This window comes from Perissodus microlepis, chromosome 22, assembly GCF_051167445.1.
Source record: "Perissodus microlepis isolate ML-2025 ecotype Zambia chromosome 22, ASM5116744v1, whole genome shotgun sequence".
Taxonomy (NCBI): Eukaryota; Metazoa; Chordata; class Actinopteri; order Cichliformes; family Cichlidae; genus Perissodus; species Perissodus microlepis.
In genome coordinates, this window is record NC_140481.1 from 24,044,212 (window position 1) to 24,064,658 (window position 20,447).

General features: G+C 39.1%; 1 protein-coding gene across 1 annotated transcript in view; it reads right to left on the reverse strand.

Annotated features, from left to right (window-relative positions):
• crybg2 (crystallin beta-gamma domain containing 2) overlaps positions 1-14,775 on the reverse strand; it is a 39,372-nt gene extending 24,597 nt beyond the window's left edge. Inside the window, exons 1-4 of the mRNA XM_084919530.1 lie at positions 14,467-14,775; positions 7,589-7,694; positions 3,262-3,417; positions 14-2,628 (exon numbers count right to left, since the gene is read on the reverse strand). Coding sequence (XP_084775656.1) covers positions 14-2,628; positions 3,262-3,417; positions 7,589-7,694; positions 14,467-14,660 — 3,071 coding nt within the window. The 5' untranslated portion in view covers positions 14,661-14,775. The remainder of the gene's footprint in view (positions 1-13; positions 2,629-3,261; positions 3,418-7,588; positions 7,695-14,466) is intronic.
• Positions 14,776-20,447: the final 5,672 nt, after the last annotated feature.

Genomic DNA, 20,447 nt, shown 5'->3' on the forward strand with positions numbered 1-20,447 from the left:
ACTTTCCACTTACCCTTCATTCAGGTCAGGCTGGGCTTCCTTTGGATGCTCGCAGAGACCCTCTGCAGTGTCACTATCAAGATGGTGTGTGTCTGCGTTCGATGCTGACAGCTCAACTGCCACCTGTTCTGGCACGGTAATGTTTCTGTCAGGGCTCTGAGTAATTGTATCCACCCACTCAGTGCTCCGTGGAACCCTATTGTGTTCAATCTCTGTGGCATCTGATTGCAGGTGAGTGCTGTGTGTCAGATTGCCCATGACAGCCTCTGCTGCCCCAGCAGTATCTGTTAATGTGCTGTTTGTTATGCCCATGCTATTTTCTGTGTCTTTGTTGCCTTCACCGTTCTTGTCTGCATTCACAATCAGTGGAAGTTGCTCTTCTGTCTGTGTTGTTATATGCACAATCACATCCTCTTCCTTTGTGTGGCTGGAAGTAGCATGCTTGCAACCAAAATCGGTGAAATCTTTGTTAGGCAGAGTTTCTTCCACCTCTGTTGGAAACAGGTTCTCTCCATTAGAGTGGTCTTCTGTTTCCAAGTCTACAGTCCAGTTTCCCCCAGACTCTTCTACCTGCCCATGCTGCTCACTGGGAGGAGGAGCAAAACTACATACCATCATTGTGTTCACCTGCTGAACCGGTGTGGCTAGTAAATCCTCCTTTCTACCCTCCTCCTCTTCTTCTTTCATTTGTGGCCATACAGCAGTTGATTGTTCTTCCACCCAACTCTCAGATGTTCCCATTTCATGCACTTGACTGCCTGATTTCTGTTCTTCAAGTTGTTGCTGTACTTCAGTTTGGCCATTATAATCCTCTCGCTTTTCTTCATCGTCCATTTTGTCTTCTTTCTGTTCCATTTTCACAATCACGACCCTAAAATCTCGTTCATCTCTCTGGCTGATCCCTTTATCCATTGGCTCCGAGTGCTGTACGATTTCCTCACCTAGCCTCACAATGGACTCTTCTCTATCATCTATTGTGAACATCTCTTCGTCCCCACTCTCCTCTGCATTGTCCTCCTCAGCACTGTAGTAAATCTCCTTTGTACTTTCATCATCTGATCCAACACTTAGATATGCTGGACTTAAGAGCCTGTCATTTCGCACCGTTGGTCCAGAAAGGGCAGAAAACTCATCTGTCGTTTCAAATTCTACCTTAAGATCCTTCACCAGATTCATTTTATCAGGCACCGAAGAGCTACAGCCTGGATAAACGTTTGTGTCGTCTGTGACTAACTCTTTGACTAGGATCACTCTCCGTTTGGAGTCAGTAACCTGAGCATCTATCCCGTGGGATGTTTCATAGTTGGATATGGGAGGGGCAGGGTTCTGACACAAAGGGCCTGACCAGACACTGTCGGTAACAAGGCTTTTATTGTCCGATTTCAACTGTGAACGGGAGCGGGTCAGCTCAGAGTAAGAAATGCCAGCACTGTCAGAATACTTGGACGCTGCACTGAGAGAGGTAGGCACATATCTGTTTTGGTTTTCTGGGACTGTTTGAATCTGAGAAGCAGAAACTCTGGAGCTCTCACCAAAAGAGCTTCCCTTTATTTCACCGATGGAGGCCGAACCATCAGGAGCATCAATCATTCTGCCAGCAGCCAAGTCAAGATCACGAGAAGTCAATGTTTGGGAGTACTGAGTATTTGTTTCTGCATGACTTTCATCGTGGGTTTTGACAATGACAAATTCTGTTTTGGTGTCAAGAAGTCTTTTATCAGTGCAGATATGAGATGATGGGCTTAGGAGTGAAGAGATTACCTCAGAGGTAAAATTCTGGGGGAAAAGTGACTCGTACAGAGCTCCATAAACTTTATCTTGATGGATGGGAGCAGTGTTGCTTTCGCTGCTAACAGCTGAGGTTGTGCTGACACTCTTGGCATTTTCAGGAAAAGACCTCTCAGTGTGAGAAATGAAGATTTCATGATGGTTGGCAGCAGAGTCTGCACTGCTAGCTAACTTGTCATTTTGAGGATCAGGACTTGGCCCTGTAACAGTGGTGTAGTTACTGTTGTCAACACTTGTCAGGGAGGACTCACTATTTGAAATTGTACTGTCAACTGTGTCAGGGGCATCAGACTGATGATATGGTAAAGTCCCACTGGTGGATTCATTTTCTTGGGGGATATAATCATAAGAATTATTGCCCGAGTCGACAGTTGCTGCTTCGTAAGCCGAACTGTCAAGCACAGTTGGTGGCTGGCTGGCTAGAAGGGTATGTTCAGCCTGGGTTTGAACAACAGAAGCCGTTTCTGAAGTAGCTGTCAGAAGAGCTGATTTGACATCATTTCTGCTTGAGCTGTCGTGAACTGGAATGTTCACTTTCTCCTCCAGTGAGCCGGTATCATCAAGTTGCAGCTCAGGAATGGAAGCAATTGGAGCTCTCAGGGTTTGCCTCTGCACATCCGAAAGATCAGAGGCATTCGTAAGAAGGCCCTTTGATTCTTGTTGGGTGTTCACAGTGATAACTGGGACTGACTGGGACTGTGCCGAAAGAGTGAAGTACGAGTCAGTTTCATTTGCAGCTACAGGGGGAGGTGAAGGGATGTCAAATTTACTGTCGCTGTCAAGCTCTGGTTGAGACATACTGAACTTCTTTCTGTTCCCTGGGTCCCGTTCCACAGGTGTCTAGAAGAAGATTAGTTATACTTTAACTGATGAAATACACAATACAGTTTTAACCTGAGAGATCTGTGTTTTTACACAATGATTTGTACCCATGTAAACAAAAATCATTATTAATGTTTCACATTATGAAGCTGGAGGGGTAGCTGATGCAGCATTTCACTACTCTCACCAGCAACCCAAGATTGAGTTATAGACATAGATTTTCACATTTGTGCATTAGCGACCTGTTCAGAGTGTACCCCACCCGAGTTGAATAAATGTAAGCAAATGGATGGGCAGATTGATTCTGTTTTTATGTTTTAATACTTTAGTATTTCAACAAATTACTTGGTTGGAGTTAGGAATTAAAAATTACCGGGTTTGGTTTAGAAAAAGTTCATGGTTTGGCTTTAAATACAACAGCTGCTACTTCTTTTACAGCATATTCAACAATTCATGCCCATGAATACGACTACAATTATGTGATCATTTCACAATTTGCTATGAGACCGAGCTGAAAAATGAAACCCAATAAATTTAGCACATAGCAATACAAAAAGTATTATCAGGACAGATATGTTCCTTCAAAATTGCTCTAAGTGATTTTAAATATACTCAATTTTTCAAAAACCTACAATATTGATTCACTGTTACCTCTTCCTGCTCCTCAATGCCTTGGGTAGGAAGACCAAAAGTGCTCTTCGACATATTCTCTTCATCTTTCTTCTTCTTCTTTCTAAGACCAAATGAAATGGTTGCAAACCTCTTAGGCTTACGAAGGTCCATCTCTGAGTAGCTTAACGCTTTGGCCTTAGAAAGACAAAAGTACAGGAAGTAAGGATGGAGTGTAAAACACTCTTTAATGCAAAAGGAAAGAATTTGTTAACAAAATACACGAGGTGTAACTACAAATCTCTATGGATGAGACTTGTATGGCTTTATGCCATTAAAAGCAACATACCTTGCTCACAAACACTACCTTTCACCAGAGAAAACACATACCAAACATATTATAATCCCTTGCTACATGTTAATTAGAAACCATCCCTAGACTGTGTATTCCAATGGTAAGAATGAGGATATTACTCAATACTACTAATACTGTAGTAGTATACGTAATACTGTAAACAAGAAAGTGAGTTGACACCCTAACTTCATTCCTAAAAGCTGCTCCACCCTGAGAGGAATGAAAAACTAGTAGAACATGGTTAGCTACATTACAAGCAACAGCACTGCTGATTAAAATATTATGATTAATGAAACTGAGGGCAAGAAAAAAAATCTGATCCTATAATTTCACAGAACTATAATTTAAAAAAATACGCTGCCAAACAAAGCAAAAATAAATCCATTTATTATGTTAAAAGTAGAGATGGCACGATACCACTTTTTTTATGTCCGATACCATAAATTTGGATATCTGCCGATACCGATATGAATCCGATATAGTGTATTTTTTAATCAATAAAACGTTTTTTTAATATCTTGCTGCATTTTGTATAAGTTTATACTCAAGTTTAAATAAATAACAACACTAAAAGCTATTCTGTTATACCTGTATGTAAAAAAAAATACACTGCGCCCAAAATATTTCATAGTTCAGCAACACTGATCAATCTAATAAACTTAAACCTACTCCATCCTCCCTATTCTGGTATTTTAAAGAGTACTTAGCAGAAATATTAAGCAACCTAACTAATAGGGTTGCAAACTCCCAGCAAAAAAAAAAAAAAAAAAAAAAAAAAAAAAAAAATAGGGAACCACCCCCCCACCCTCCACCTCATGATGCTTAATCGATGTAATCAAATTTAATTTAATGCAGGGGGAAAAATGCACAGAAATAAATTATTTTTCAAGAATAATTAAATAGATTCAACATCTTTCTTCAACAGAATTGCAGACTGCACAGATGGTACCTTCCCAAAGGAAAAAGTAGTATAGCTTACTAGGCTATATTAGACTTAACAGTTACTATATACAGTAATGGACTACTATATATTTTACATCAGATTAAAACTTTGGGTGTAAGATTCAGATAATTATTCATTAAAAGCTAGACATTTTAAATGAGAATAAGAAAGAAAAGTATGTCTGTGTGCCCCCTTTTCCCTGTTCATGCCCTATCGGCCCCCCTGGCTAAACTTTGCTAGATCCGCCCCTGCACAGTTACCAGCCGTCAGCTACGCAGAAAAGGATCCTGGTGTAGAAAGTAATATTAAATAAATTCTAACAACAGCTTATCAAGCTTAATAGTGCTGCTGTTGTTCAACCGCTGGTTTCCTCTTTCTGGTGAGAAGTGGGTCAAAAACTAAGAAGAGAGACGGACTTGCGACAGAAAAGCCGATCAGCTGATCATTGATCAGTTTCACGATTGAAGTAGCAGCAGGAGAGAGAGAGGGGCAGTCGCTCCATATATCGGTTGTTAAGCTTAACGTGGGAATGATTTACAAAGATTCAGAGATGAACTTACACACTTGCTTTACTTCTCTCTGGGATAACTTCCTCGGAGATGAAATGCTGGTTTGGTAGCGAAGCTACAAATACACACAGCCGCTCTATCACGTGATGCATACTGCTGCGATGTGCTAGGTTATGAGCCGAGTTACGCCGTGTAGCAAGTTTTGTGAGGTGCTTTTTTGATATTTAATGGATCGGATTACATTTTTTATTTCTCGCCGATATCCGATCCAGTAATTTGGGTCAGTATCGGACCGATACCGATACATAATATCGGATCGGTCCATCTCTAGTTAAAAGTCAAACTTTCAAAAGTAGAGCATCAAAATATTTTTGCGGGCTTGTCTAGGGAAACATTGAGTCAGAAGTGGTGATGCTCTTCTAGTGGTTATGTTTTGTCAATCACGAGTGAGAAAGGAAAGTAGAAGTCATTACTTTCTATCAGACAACAGTGAGATATCAAACTGGGTGTGCCTGTTAGCATTCTTTCTTTGAGGGAGAGTTTGGAAAGTATGACAAGCTAATAAAGCATCTAAATAGAGATTTAAATAAAGTTTCAGTCGAGTCTGTGGTTTCTCCTAAATGTGAAGTCTCATATGTTAAGTAAGCTATGTTATCAGAATAATACTTTACGTAAAAATGTGGACAACCACAGAAAACAAAACTATACAATCTATAGGGAGATTAAGATTTAAAAGGCTGAAATATTTATAGGTAGGACAAATCTTTCTTTGTTATTTCAAATCAGTGTGAATCCAAAAATCTCAGCTTGACTTATAATTAAATTAAAAAGGAAATAAGTGTTTCTTTTTCAGCTAAATATCTCCATGAATACAAATAATTTTAAAAAAAGCTTTAAGTCCTCTATATTAGATGAAAAAACCAAGGGAGACAATGTATATAACGAATAAGCAACTGCATGTCAGAGTTCCCAACATGCTCACAATACTGTTTATGCATTCTACACTTATGGAATAAGTCTATCTTAACCTTTGGACATTTCTGGCAAACAGTGTAGCACCTGGTGGGGAAAGCGAGTCTTTTTTTTAGACTTATTTGATAATGAAGCGCATTATGTTATGCAGCCAAAGAAATGTTCCCATCCATCAGCAATGTTAACCTACTCTGCTGCCAGGCCTTAATCTTCACCACAACGCTGCTTAGCAAACTTCTAGCACCCTCTTCTGGTGATAAATTGCACTTGCTTTCCTTCTTCATTATATTAACATGAGGGCCTCTAGAGAGTTGATGCCCTATTGTGAGTAGTCATATACAGGGATTAGATCATAAGCAGGGCTCACTTTTATAGGGATAACCCAATTGAGAATTTAATAATCCATCAACAAGACTGTACTGACATGTACAGTGCACATTTGAATCATTATGAGAAGCATCGTTCTGTAAAATAAGACCCCGAGCTATGCAGTAAAACACAGCTGGCATAGAACCAGCATTGAAGAAGGGCTCATGAGGTAGCATTATATATGTTTAAGAAAAGAACAAAAAAATCTGGTCCCAAGAAAATTCTTGTTGAGACAGGTTTCCGATTTCTGACTGCTCAGAGAAAAACTTTAGATTTGTCCTGCAATCCAAGAGGGGAAGATTTGAAGATACAGCAACAACTGGATTTTATTCACAAACTTGTGTCAAAAAAGGAAACGTATCATCTAGGATTACTTGCGTGTGAGACATAAAAGTGAAACTGTAGTTTGAGTCGGCTCTATCACATTTCATGTGAACATCCTGCTTTTACCCTCAGTCTTTAGTTCTGGGTAATTTACAGCCTTGTAGAGCCTAGTTCAGTTTCCTATGTGGAAAAAAAATAATAGTGAAAGTTTCTCATTTACAGCAATAAATTAAAATAAAAAAAAAAGGGAGGTGGAGATAGAGAATTGCCGGAAACAAATGAGGTGCAGATAACATCTTATGAGGAAACTGGTAACACTTTTCATAATGATGATCATCTGAGGGCAGGGCAGAGTGGTGACTTTAAACTTGTTGCATGTTGGGCAGCCAGCCATGAGCTTTCAGTTGCCAAGTTTGACAAAACACTCGTCGTCTATAGTGGCTGTCTAACATTATCCTACTTTATTCAGAGCCGTGACACTGCAGGTTTAGGGAGAAATATCAAAAAGAATCTCCTGCTTATATTTGGGTTCAAAAGCTGAGAAGCAATAAAACAAAACAAAAGAAGAGCATTACTGTATTTTAAAATAAATATATTCATTACTTATTTTTTAATTATGAAACTGGAGATTTGAAATTAAATATGCAAGACTTAAAAAAAAAAAAACAACCTCACAAACCTTTCACACAGTATTTGTTTTCTTCCCCCTCCTACAGCTGCTATAGTTTACTACTTGTTTTTTTTTTTTTTTTTTTTTTTAAATTGCTGACTAAAATGTTATCTTTATGTAACATAATACACAATTTTTCAGTGTAGTTACCAAAAAATAAATAGAATATACAAAATTTCCAATAACTGCATGTGAAGAAGCTCACTAGTTACAACATCTTCACTGACCTTAACCCTAGGTGCGGTGGCATAAACAGGAGGTGGCTTGCTGTCTGGGCCATTGTTGTCAGAACCGGGCTCTTTGTCGTCTGCGGTCTCACTGTTTGCAACAGCTCTGAGGAGTACAAAGTTAAAAATAAATAAATTAATTAATTAATTAAAAAGTGAATGGATCGGAAATGTGCTGAAATATCCCATATCCATGATTGACTGACCCCAATTACAGAATTTGTACTACTTACAGTGTAACAAAGTAAATTATAGGCTATGCTCAAAACTATGAGGAGGTTTATGCAACTCATGTACTATTGTGTGTATGTATATATTGACAGATTTATTGTTTGCCATCCAGTGTGTGCATTACAGAGGGTGCAATTTTTGTTGCCTAACAAAATGAAACAGTGAATCACTGCTAATGGAATGCTGAACAGAACCGGCTACACAGAAAGTGAGCTGGTGCTTCTTAGAACTGAGATCAATGTTGCGAACAAAGGTAAATTAGGCCATTGGGATAGATGACGTACTTAAAAACGTTCGCTGACACCTAAAAAACACTGTAAAGAAAAAAGTATTTTTTTTTTTTTTTTTTAATTGAATTGAATTGAATTATTAACCAATTGGACCAACCAACCAAGTGGAGCGACAGGTGCTGCCTTTGTTCGGTCATCAGCACGGCCTCTAATTCATGTACCGCTACAAAGGCTTCAAAGTCAACAGAGAAGCTCCATCAATCACAAGCTGTCACTTCATTAAACAAGCACAACAAAGGTCTCTTTATGTGCAGGATTTTTCCGCTTTACACGACCGGATGCTCAGACAAGAAGCCAAATGACAAGCAAACACGTGGAGCTGTCACAATTTATAGATCACTGTGTTGAAACTCTTCTAATCCAAACACAATTATTTGCCACAAGTACGCATGAATATGCATTTGGCCTTTATGTGTACGGTAGAGTTGGGTGAAAACTGCTCAGTCTTTTTTGTAGCTTTACTGATAAAAGCTGATATGCACAGGCTGCCTTAGTCACACAAAGGGTTTTTTTTGTTTTGTTTTCTCCCCCCTGTGGTTGGCAACCCAAGAATCAGTCAAGTAACTAACCACTGCAGTATCTGAGACACAGGAGTAGTTTCTGGTAGAACAGATGTCCTAGAACAAGAAGATGAGTCATATCTTCGCCCCCGGGTGAATGCTGTTTACATATCAACACACAAGACACCCAAAAATGTGCAAAGCCTTTCACTGTGTGAAAATGCCACAGCTTAGACTTGTGGAAAAAAAGGGAAACAAATAAAGGTCTTCCTTTGATGAAGTTCAAAGTGCTTCCTGTACTTTCTGTCTGTGCTGTGCAATGTGAGAGTGTTAAGAGATAAAAATCAGGCCTACTAAAGTCCTGAAGCAAACACACAAAAATAGTTAGTACTTTAAAGGAAGAGTTTGAAATTTTTAACACATCTATATGGTAAATTGTTAGATGGGTGGTGATCAGCTTAGTTCAGCATGAAGTCTTTAAATCATAGTTATTTACCTGCCTACCCAGTCTTCTAAGCTAACCCCATACACAAACACGGGTATAATTTTTTACTCTGTAGTCACAAATGACCCACTACTCTACAGTTCCATTAGATGACCCATAATTTTAACATTTCAGAAACAAAAGTAACTTTTATACTGCTAGTACTAGATACTCGTTAGTCCTTCACCGTGTCACCTTTGAGTGAAGAGAATGAGGGCTTCTTCTATACTAGCTGGTTATGAAAACTACACTTTTTCATTACACCACATATTTCAAGCCTGTAGAAGAAAAATGCAATCCACTTTTTGGCCAAATTACATTTCCTGTATTCCTTAATGTTGAATATTTCACAATTTTACTCTCATTAAATTGTGAACATAATCTTTAATCCCTGAACTGATTCCATCTTGGTCCCTAAGCAGAAGGAAATAATCCTATTCCCTTAAAAGCAACACGAAGAGCAGTTAAAACAATGACTTTCTCACACACCCACAGACACAGAAAAGTTGAGAAATGTATTTTGCACACTTGTAACACCAGGACCTCATCCAGTTCATAATCCATTACGATTGACAGGTTATTACCACTAAATGACAAATAAGCCCTTCATCTTCACCACAGTTTGGGTGAAGAGCCATCAGGTTATCACTGTGTTCAAACTTCACCAAAGTCTGACCAAATGACCAAGTCCTACTGCCTGTAATGATTGTTGTGAACTGTCGACATGCAGAATGGAGGATGAATAAACATGGTAAGAGCTCGTCCGTCTTTCGCCTGGATGACCTAATTATTATGTACAATGCCAATGCATTATTTCGGTGCCTGGGTTACTGAGCCTTTATAAGTTTGATCCTTTTACTATGTAAAAACTACATCTGGAAGTTCATGTTTTTTTTAAAAAAAAATGTTCATGGTCTTGTCTATGTGAAACTTTATTCTAATGCTCTGTGTGCACGCAGTGTCAAATCAGAAAGTAATACCTGCTCTTATTAAACCACCTAGTAGTGAGTAAACACTGTAAATGAATACTTGATTATTCATTAATCCACACCGAAACAAACATGTTGCTAGTATTTCAAGAGAGCCTTATTGCCAGCTGTTGGCATCACCACTTTAACACACCTCTTTTAAAGTATAACACCTTCATGTTTAACTGTTATGTTATTTAGAACAGCGGTCCCCAACCCCCGGGCCTCGGACCGGTACGTGAGTCGTTTGGTACCGGGCCGCGAGAGTTGAGGCTCAGGTGTGAAATGTATGGTTTTCAGGGTTTTTAAATCGGTTTTCAGCGTTATTTTGTTATCGTTTTGATCGTTAACTCTGTTTTCCTTGGTCTTTTCACGTGTGTTATGAATAAATCTTCTTTTTTTTCGGTACCGGTACTAGTTTTAATTTGTTGTATTTATCCGTGACACCTTAAAGGCCGGTCCGTGAAAATAATGTCGGGCATAAACCGGTCCGTCCGTTGGGGATCGCTGATTTAGAATACACAGCTATCACCATTTGATGCTCATCACCACAATCACGCACTTTCTTTTAGAATACAGACACAATAAAAGCGTTAACGACGGTTTCTTTGTCATCTGCAGGAAAACATCCCACAGTTTAAAAACATAAATAAATAAAATCCATGTTTGTGTGGCAAGTGTATTGATAAAGATCCAAAGAAGTGCAGTGTTGATAGTTATTTGGAAGACCAGTTCTCAAATTTTGGATAACATTTACTCTCACAATTGTTGGCATGGGAGGTCTTGAGAACTCTGATGAAGTCCAACCACACGACCCATCACAATTTTCAATCTGGGAAAGGAAAAAACAAAACAAAAAACAAACAAACAAAAAAAAAACAACATATAGCGAGACAGTTTTTTAAATTTGGCTGTTGATTCTTTAGAAACGGCAGCAGAGGAGCTGAACCACTTCTTTGCTCGCTTTGAGGTGTCCCACCCATCATAGTCCCCTTACCAAAGAGAAAAAAAAATAAATAAATCTACTGCAACCTGCCTGTATGACCGGCCAGCAGTGCTCACCCTGGTGCTGAAGTGCATTGAGAGACTGGTCTGGATCATATCATGTCCTTCATCCCTCCCACATTTGATTTGATTTCCCGCATGACAAATTTGAGCCCACTGCTCTTCATACTGTACACCTACGACTGTGCTCCCCCACTCATCACAGTATCACCATTGTCAAATTTGCAGACGACACCACTGTGATGTCATTTCTAGTAGGGGTGATTCTGCCTAAAGGGACAAAGTGGTGCGGACGACAGGTTGGTGCAGGGACAACAACCTGCTACTGAACACAACCAAAACCAAGGAGATTGTTGTGGATTTCAGAAAAAAGAAAACAGACATTAAACCACTTTACATCAATGGTGTTGGGGTTGGACTTCCACTTCCTGGGAGTTCACATCACAAGGACCTGTCCTGGGGTGTGAACAGAGGGGAGCTGGCAAAGAAGGCTCAGCAGAGACTTCATTTCCTGTGAATCCTCAGGAAAAAAAATAACATCCCTCAAAAGCTGCTGTTGTCCTACTATCAATGTTCTATCAAAAGCATTCTATGCTACTGCCTGTGTGTTGTTACCCTCTCTGGACAAACTGCAAAGTTCTCGCCGTCACAGGAAAGCAGGAAATACCATAAAAGACAAAATAAATAAACAATGCCCAAACTCATCATGCACAACAATTAGCAATAATTTGATCTCATTGTGAAAACACGTTTCCAATAAGAGCTGCAGAAAACCTCACATTCTTGACATCTTACCTCTGAAATATTATTTGAAGTTATCAACTAGACTGTCCTTGTCAAGTGAAATCAATGCCCCTTTATCACCAAGAACTAACTGAATAGAACAAATATGCACGTATGAATGACTTAAACAGCATTGTGTAGCAATGCACTGCTCAAAGCATATCCTTTGTTTTAAGTACAAGGCCTTCTCTGACTGATCCATTTTTCAGCACTTTGTTATACAATTTAATGCAGTGGTGTGAAGAAGAAAAAAACAAACAAAAAAAAAACCCCACTGCCAAAATACAGCATTCTTAACTCAAAACACATTGAGTTTTACCTTGCTTACTCTTCTGGAACAGACATAACAGGTTCAACAATACAGTGACTTATTGTGAACTCAGCTGGATGTATTAAACACCCTTGTGCTGAGACATCAATGTTACCAGCATGCATCACCAAACACAATAGTGTAGCTTGTGTGTCCAATTGATTTGTAGTTTCATGATAATGCAACAGGCATGTGGAGCGGCAGGTTTGTCTACAGAACTTCCACTAATCCATAAAGCCACACAAGAGCGTGACAACCTAAAGAGTGGGTGTGTGTGGTTTGTTTGGAATTTCAAGTTTCCTGCAACGTAATACACTGGTGGTAAGGTTTCCAACACATCCAGTGTGACTTTGACCTCACCCTTGAACTTTATGAAAAGAGATGGGAGTCAAAACAAACAATAAAATGAAGATTTATTTCTTAGCTGATGAAATCCTCAAGTCTTGATAGATAAAATCTGGAACATGGATTAAAACGAAATCCTCAAACTAATAACAAAAACAGATTCAGTCTACATCTGGAAACAAGTCTATCTTGGTTGCCCATCCACAGTGTCAACAATTAAAAAAATCCTTTCATTCACAGCAAAACAATGTAATGTAATTCTGCACTTAATAGTTTATAAAATGATTTCTAGATATGGCTTGTATAGACAATCAGTGGATAAAAGACTACCAAGACTGACCTGAATATGTTTCATTCTGCTTTATGTTTACACTACTGCAATATTTTATTGATTATAGGGCGATCGTGGCTCAAGAGTTGGCAGTTCGTCTTGTAATCGGAAGGTTGCCGGTTCGAGCCCCGGCTCGGACAGTCTCGGTCGTTGTGTCCTTGGGCAAGACACTTTACCCTACCGCCTACTGGTGATGGCCAGAGGGGCCGATGGCGTGATATGGCAGCTGTGGCTACAACTGTAGCTTGCCTCCACCAGTGTGTGAATGTGAGAGTGAATGAATAGTGGAATTGTAAAGCGCTTTGAGGGCCCCGAAAAGCGCTGTATAAATGCAACCCATTATTATTTTTGAATGATGCATGATTTTTTTATGCATCGTTTAAAAACTTTACCCTTGCATAACCTCCATGTGCAAAGGCAGTCACAGTGTCAGCTCGCTGTTTATTTTTCTCTGTGCAAATACAAACCGTCACTGGCGCTCATCTACAAACACATGAACAATATGATTCTATTGTCCTGGCCTGTGATTAGTAGCTTAACCTCCACCCCACCTGTGTCTATATGCACACCCAATGGTGACTTATACATCCTTACAGCTTTAAAGCATGTCTTGTTTATTGCCTTGCAAACATTTGTGACCAAATTCACCATTCACACATTTTATTCTGCTACCTGCCACCTACTATGAAACACCTAAGACCTCAAGGTAAGGTTGAAATCTACCAACCAGATCAACTAAGTCAATGTTTACCCTGGAAAATAAAATGAACATATCCTGTTTTTTATGACTTAGAACTCCAGAAACTGTTGGGGTCTCATGCACAGCTATAATTTATGAATAGACAGCATAAAATGGGCCTGTGACGGAGGCCCTGAGAGAAAAGTCTAAACGAACAATATAGAAAAAAACCTAGGTTTACACTGGACGCCTTTCCATTTGATTATTTTTCATCTGGTTTGAATTCTGCATTATATCAGATAATGGTAAACTGAAACACTCCATCTGAAGATTGAATTTGAGCTTCAAGGTGATTTTTCTAACAGAACTTTGCCTCAAAAGCAGAAATATGTGGGTGGGGCTTGTGAAATGGCCTAGTTAAGCACCAGATTTGAATCATTGGGGGTTACAAACCGAGGACACATGCAAACGTTTTGCTGCTGAATTTTTTTTTTTTTTTTTTTTGCATGCAAGCTCGATATCAGTTTCCAGCATGCCATATCATAAGACTGTGGACAAATATGCAAAAAGCATGTTTTTGCTGAAGGGGACAGTGCTAAGCTAAGTATGCGCTTACTTTTATCCAACTCTAAAGTTCCTTGTGGCGCTATAATTATATTTAAGTGTACTACCCATTTCAAAGGTTGTTGGGATGTTTGCCCAAAAGCTCACAGTCTAGAAACATCTCAACTTTTTTTTTCCCCACAGCAGTGAGGATTGCTTAATTGGGACTTTTCATTTAGGCTACCAATGGAAACAGTAGGCGCAGGCTACTTGCTGAAAACTAAAGTTTATCTGAAGCTTTGCTGCTCTTTAAAGCGTCAGAAGCTGCTTATTACCCCTTGAGCAATACAGCAAATGCAGGCATGAAAACAGGTCACTGAGTCAACATCACGACACTGGGTAAGCATACCTGAGCACCTTCTGGCTGTCATTAGCCGACTTCTCAGAGTCGTTCTTGGACTTTGTCTTGAATTTGAACAACTTGAACTTCTTCTTCTCCCCTTCGTTTTTCTGCACATCCTTCTCCACCGATTCGTCCAAGTTGGCTTCGCTCTTGGAGAACAAACTTTTCAGAGACTTTCTGGTTGAACTCCTCTTCGCCATCTCTAGTCTACTGGGTAACGTCAGAGGGCCGAGTGAGTCGGGTCTTCTTCCCCACTGATCATTCAAAGCCGATGAAAACAGGCGAGGGGCAGAAAAGACTTACTGACAGCTGACAGCTGTTGCTCTGGCTGCCTCATTTTGTGTGCAGCACGCAGAGCTCAGGTGCGGGACACGCCCCCCGGGGAACACCCATCTCAGACAAACAGTGACACTCACTACAGATGATCACCGGTCTTGTTAACATATTTTTGCAATGGCGACAACTTCGGGAAATTAGTGGAATTTGTTTTTATTGGCTTTACTGTCTTTGGTGTTACGTAGTTCAGCAATTATTACCCACAGAAATTCAGCGGTTTATTAAAAATACAATGTCAAGGGCCTTAATATGCATATGCAAAGACCATAAAGGCCAAATTTTTAAATTTTTTTTAAATAAAAAAGATGTTTTAGGTGCTAATAATAATAATAATAAGAATAAGAATAAGAATAATAATCTCGATTTAATTAATTAATGCTTTAGTCAGATATGAAGGGAGCCTTAATTAAGGTTAACATGGTCAAAGCTTTCTGCTTTTATAAATTATCTATCTATCTATCTATCTAATGATAAATCCATGCGTAAACGTATTACTTTACACTGATGCGTTACAATGCGTTGTTTGTATGCAGTCTCCACGGTTCTAGGACGACATCGCCTGGCCTGTGTGCAGTTTGCAAGTCAATCATCAGGCGCTCACATGCGTGTAGATTGCTTTGCCACAAGATGGCATCCCAAGATTGCTCAGTCAAATCAGAGCGCTCTAGCTGCTCAAAGTTCAAGCATGTTACCTGTTAAACCTGTTGACTGAGGTGATGGATTGTCCATAAAATAAGGAACAAACAGAGAATAAACTGATTTCTTCCTCCTTCTTCCTTGTTCCCAGTAGCATTACAGGTTATGGCTCATATAACTCTCTCATGTGGCGATGAGTGAAGAAAAAGAAGCCCTAATTTGACTTAAACCGTTTCTGATAAGATAAAGAGTCGTTTGTTTGGTCATACACTAACGTTTCACTGCATTTTTTTACTGAGAGGGCCCCTACTCTTTTTCTATCATGGTGCATGATAGAGAGAGACAGAGTGAGCAGATGACAAAGATAAGACACGGAAAACACAAAACACATGATCTAGTTTTTATTGGGGGGGTTGGGGTGAGCTCATTCTGGTCACATTGTACTGGGAATCCCCTTTGGTGGCCTGTTGGAGCACAGTGTGAGAGACTTTGAGAAGAAAAGGGTGTTTTGAACATTGGGGGCTGAAGATTTAGGTTTAGCACAGGAAAAAAAAAGATTAAAAATACCTTAAAGGTTTAATCCTCACAATTACTAAAAATGTACATGTACCAATTTGTGCATCACATTCTAACAGCGAGAGACTCCGTGACATTCCTCTCCTATACAGTCTGGCTTTACTTCATTTAGTTTTACTTTATATTTACTTTAACACTGCTTCCCCATTGCCAACTCTACTCAACCAACCAACTAAAAAAATAAATAAAATAAATAAATCATCTATCCAGTCCATCAATGGAAAAGTTAGCTGCAGTTAAACGTAATGTGCTGGAATCAGAGGTTAAAATGAAGTAGTAGGTAAAATCCCGTGAAATGTAATTGTTGGGTTTTTGCTGATTATCAGCAAATGTTCTGAAGCAAATGAGAGAAATTGTGTGATTATGAACTCACATAACAGAATGAAAACCACACATTTTTTTTTATCTTTATATGTGAAACCTTTAGACCCATTTAGCTGACTGCTACAACGTCACAACCTTGTGTTATTACTCAGTGCCCCACATCCATGTTTATTGCCTTTACCGCTGACTAAAAATAACTGCTACTGAAAGTCAAACATTAAGGCAGGATGAAGTTCAACAGAATTTATTAATCCAGGTGAAACATGATTCAAAGGAAGCGCATAAAAAAAATGGAAACATTTGAAAAAACCAACACATTTGTTGTCTTTTTACAACAATCACTGGCTATCAGTGAGCTAAACTGAAAGGGAATGCTGTCAAGGAAAGGGCTGTGTGTTTGTTCACTCAAGGCATAGCCACCTGCATGAAAGAGCACACAAATAAACACACGCATCCCTTTTAACATTATCGTCCTTGGAATCTTTCTCTTGAATTAAGACAAAAAGCTATTTGATGCTCAGGGGTCATAGCATTTGTTTGTGAGATAAAACATCACGAAGCGATTTGGTGCTTGTCCAATACAGGCCCTTCTCTCCAGGTAAGAGGCCAAGGGGCAAGAGGCTTGGTTACTTTTAAAAACAGTCATCAATTACTCACCTAGTTATTGCTCTGCTGCTGTGTATAATGTTAAACAGACATGTGACCAATTGCTACAAACTTAACTTTTATGTTTTTGTTTAGGTTTTTTAAATTGCTTACATTTTATTATGTAATCTTTTGCCAAATTATTAATATTTGAATTTAAGCAAACGTCCTTTCTCTCACACACAAATTGGCCACATCTATATACCCACAGTATGAGTATACTGTGAGTATACTGACATGAAGAAAAACAGATTTGAAATGTTATGGATAGCTTCAAGCATTTAAGATTGAATAAGTCACAGTTATATGATTAATAAGGGCAGGTCATGTGTTTTAATTTACATCCTCTTTTAATCACCTTCTATTAACTGCCTAAAGTGTTAAATTCAAAGTGGTCAATCACTTACTGTAACAACTTCTGATGTCACCTTGCTTTTTTTTTTCAATCTGACAGGGTAAATTTCCCAAATTACTAACTCAAAGGTAACTTGTTACAAAGTTATCAAACCCCAATCCTGTGACTAATGGACAATCTAACACAGCGGTCCCCAACCTTTTTTGCGCCACGGACCGGTTTATGCCCGACAATATTTTCACGGACCGGCCTTTAAGGTGTCGCGGATAAATACAACAAAATAAAACTAATACCGGTACTGAAAAAAAAGAAGATTTATTCATAACACACGTGAAAAGACCCAGGAAAACCGAGTTAACGATAAAAACGATAACAAAATAACGCTGAAAACCGATAAAAACCCTGAAAACCATACATTTCACACCTGAGCCTCAACTCTCACGGCCCGGTACCAAACGACTCACGGACCGGTACCAGTCCGAGGCCCGGGGGTTGGGGACCGCTGATCTAACATACAGTATGCACAAGCCACAGTGAAACTAATTCTGTGAGTAGCAATTTAAGGTTATATGTCATAACCCTTCAGCATCATCTGAAGGGTTATGACATTTCTGGTTATGACTGGATGTGTAAAGCGCTTTGGGGTCCCTAGGGGGGACTAGTAAAAGCGCTATACAAATACAGGCCATTTACCATTTACCATTTCAAGACATAAAACTACAGCCAAGTTGAGTGTTACACCCTCTGGCTGATCTGCTCCTGTGCCAAATTTTGTATGTGTTCAATATATGTTTTCACCTGCAGCCAAGTATTCTTTGCCTAACCTGTTGCACAGCAATGGCATGCTGTCAACTGTCACTCAAAGATATTCTTTTTTAAGATCAAAGGTGTTGACCAATATATTGAATGATAAATGTTTCATTGAGTTGTTAAACAAATAAATATAGCAGGTAGAAATAACTCCTCTGCAGTTAATTAAATCTTGCCGATAGGGATAATAATTTTGTTCCTAAAGAATGTTAATTGAGACCAAGGTTTAAGTTGCAACTGAAAACATTAAGCAGAGTTTAGTGAATTTCCTGCTTCAGACAAAGAACTCCCGATTTATTTTTGTTCTGTATCTGTATTTGCTGAACTGCTCTCTTTGCCGCATATACACTGAGTCACTACCACAGTCACTGTTTCTGAGAAAAGAACTGGATATAATGTGACAGGTGCTTCCACTGCTTATATAACTTCCCATTAATGTCTGGTAATCGTGACAGCCAACTGTTGTTTCTACTAAAATATATGCGACTTTAACTTTCAGTTTGATCGGATTGCTGAAATTTTTTCTTTACAACATGACACATGTTGGAAGTCAGACGTCTTTTTCAGGGGTTTGTGGGATTTTAACAGTAGACGCTGTCCTAAACGAGGTGTTGATGAAGTTGAAGGTTAAACCACTAAAGACTGGGTGTTAGTTATTCAAATGGTTCAATGGGAGAGGTGTAGCAATAGTTTTCTGCTCTGTGGTAAGTCCGTTCTCTGTGATGCTGCAGGCGAAATTTGTTCTGTGAAAATAATGGACGCAAAGGAAATGACTCCATTTGGACATGTAATTGAACTATCAAGCAGTGATACCTATAAAGGCACATCGTGACCGTGTCTAAGTTCTCACTTTCCCCAAGAAAGTGAGAACTTGCAAGTTCAACGAATCTGAAACGGGATAGTAACTTCCCTGGAAACTTTCCTGGAATCTTTGCTACCTTGACATGCATAATGAAGAATGAAACTTGCTTATGTAGAACACACTAGGAAGGGGAGGTAGCTGATTGCAAGGTCCAAGAAAGAAATTCTCATCATTTTCTTTTTCACTAACTGCATGATTACCTCTTAAAGGGACAACTTAAAAGACTTGAAAGACTTACCTTAGTGACGCTCAGTGGTTTTTTATGTTTTCTTTTATTTTAGTGTATTTCTTTCATTTTCGCTTGCATAATTTCCGGGTGGGATTCTTAGGAACTGCATGAAGGTTGGAGCTGCATTGGTTTGCTGTTTGACATTTGAAATACAGGGTGTTAGGATTTTAAGAGATTATAAAATGTAGAGACATCAAGTAGATGAACGACACGAAAGACACTTTCATAAAAACGCGTCATGTCAGCCAGGAAGTAGTGGAGCGATGACAGATTACCGCCATTGTTTCTAAAGCAGTCTGTTCTTTTTAGACTGATATGGTAATAATTTTTACTGACTTCTTGACAATCCTGTCATCTGTTGATGGATAAATGTATTTCTCAGGTGAGGTATATACAAAATACTACAGTTGGAGGTTAAGATATTAGGTTAAGATATCTCTTGTAATATCTTTTATGGCCAGACTGATTTGCATATATTTGCACACAAAAAGTAATAATGGTCTGATGGACTCGTGGTTTAAAGGGAAGAAGGGCTTTAACGGTCACGCAGTTGATTAGCCTTGGCTATATGTAAATTTTAGCTTTGTGTTCACTTTGCTAAAATTCACCACTCACATTTTAAAGCCTTACTTCCTTGAAAGATCTGTTATCAATTGCCTGTAAGTGATAACTGAAATGCTAAGCTAATGTTAGCTTCTAATATATTGCCCAGATATTGGAAGCAAATATTAGCTCAGGATATAGAGAGGGTTGTCTGCCAGTCAGAAGGCTGGTGGCCCAATCTGTCCAGTCTGCATGTCAAAGTATCCTTGGGCCAGATACTGAACCCAAAGGTGCCCATGATGCATCCATCGGGGTGTGAGTAAGAAGGTAATTGTTAAACAAGATACTAATGCAAAGAAAAGAAAAAAACGTTTGTATGAATGCATATGTCAAAAGTACTTTGAGTCCTCAGTTAGGTAGCAGAAAAGCTCTAAATAAGTACCAGTTCATTTACCAATTACCTATTGAGTGCTGGCAGCAAAGTTAAATATGGGCAAACCGCAAGACCTGTGGCTCAGTGTCTTTTGGACACAATTTGGCCATCATGCACGGCACCAAACACAGCATATGAGCATAAACACATTATACTGATACTGTGGGGGAGGGGTGACGATTTGGGCTTGTTTTGCAGCCACAGGATACAGGTACCTTACAGTCATCGAGTGAAGTAT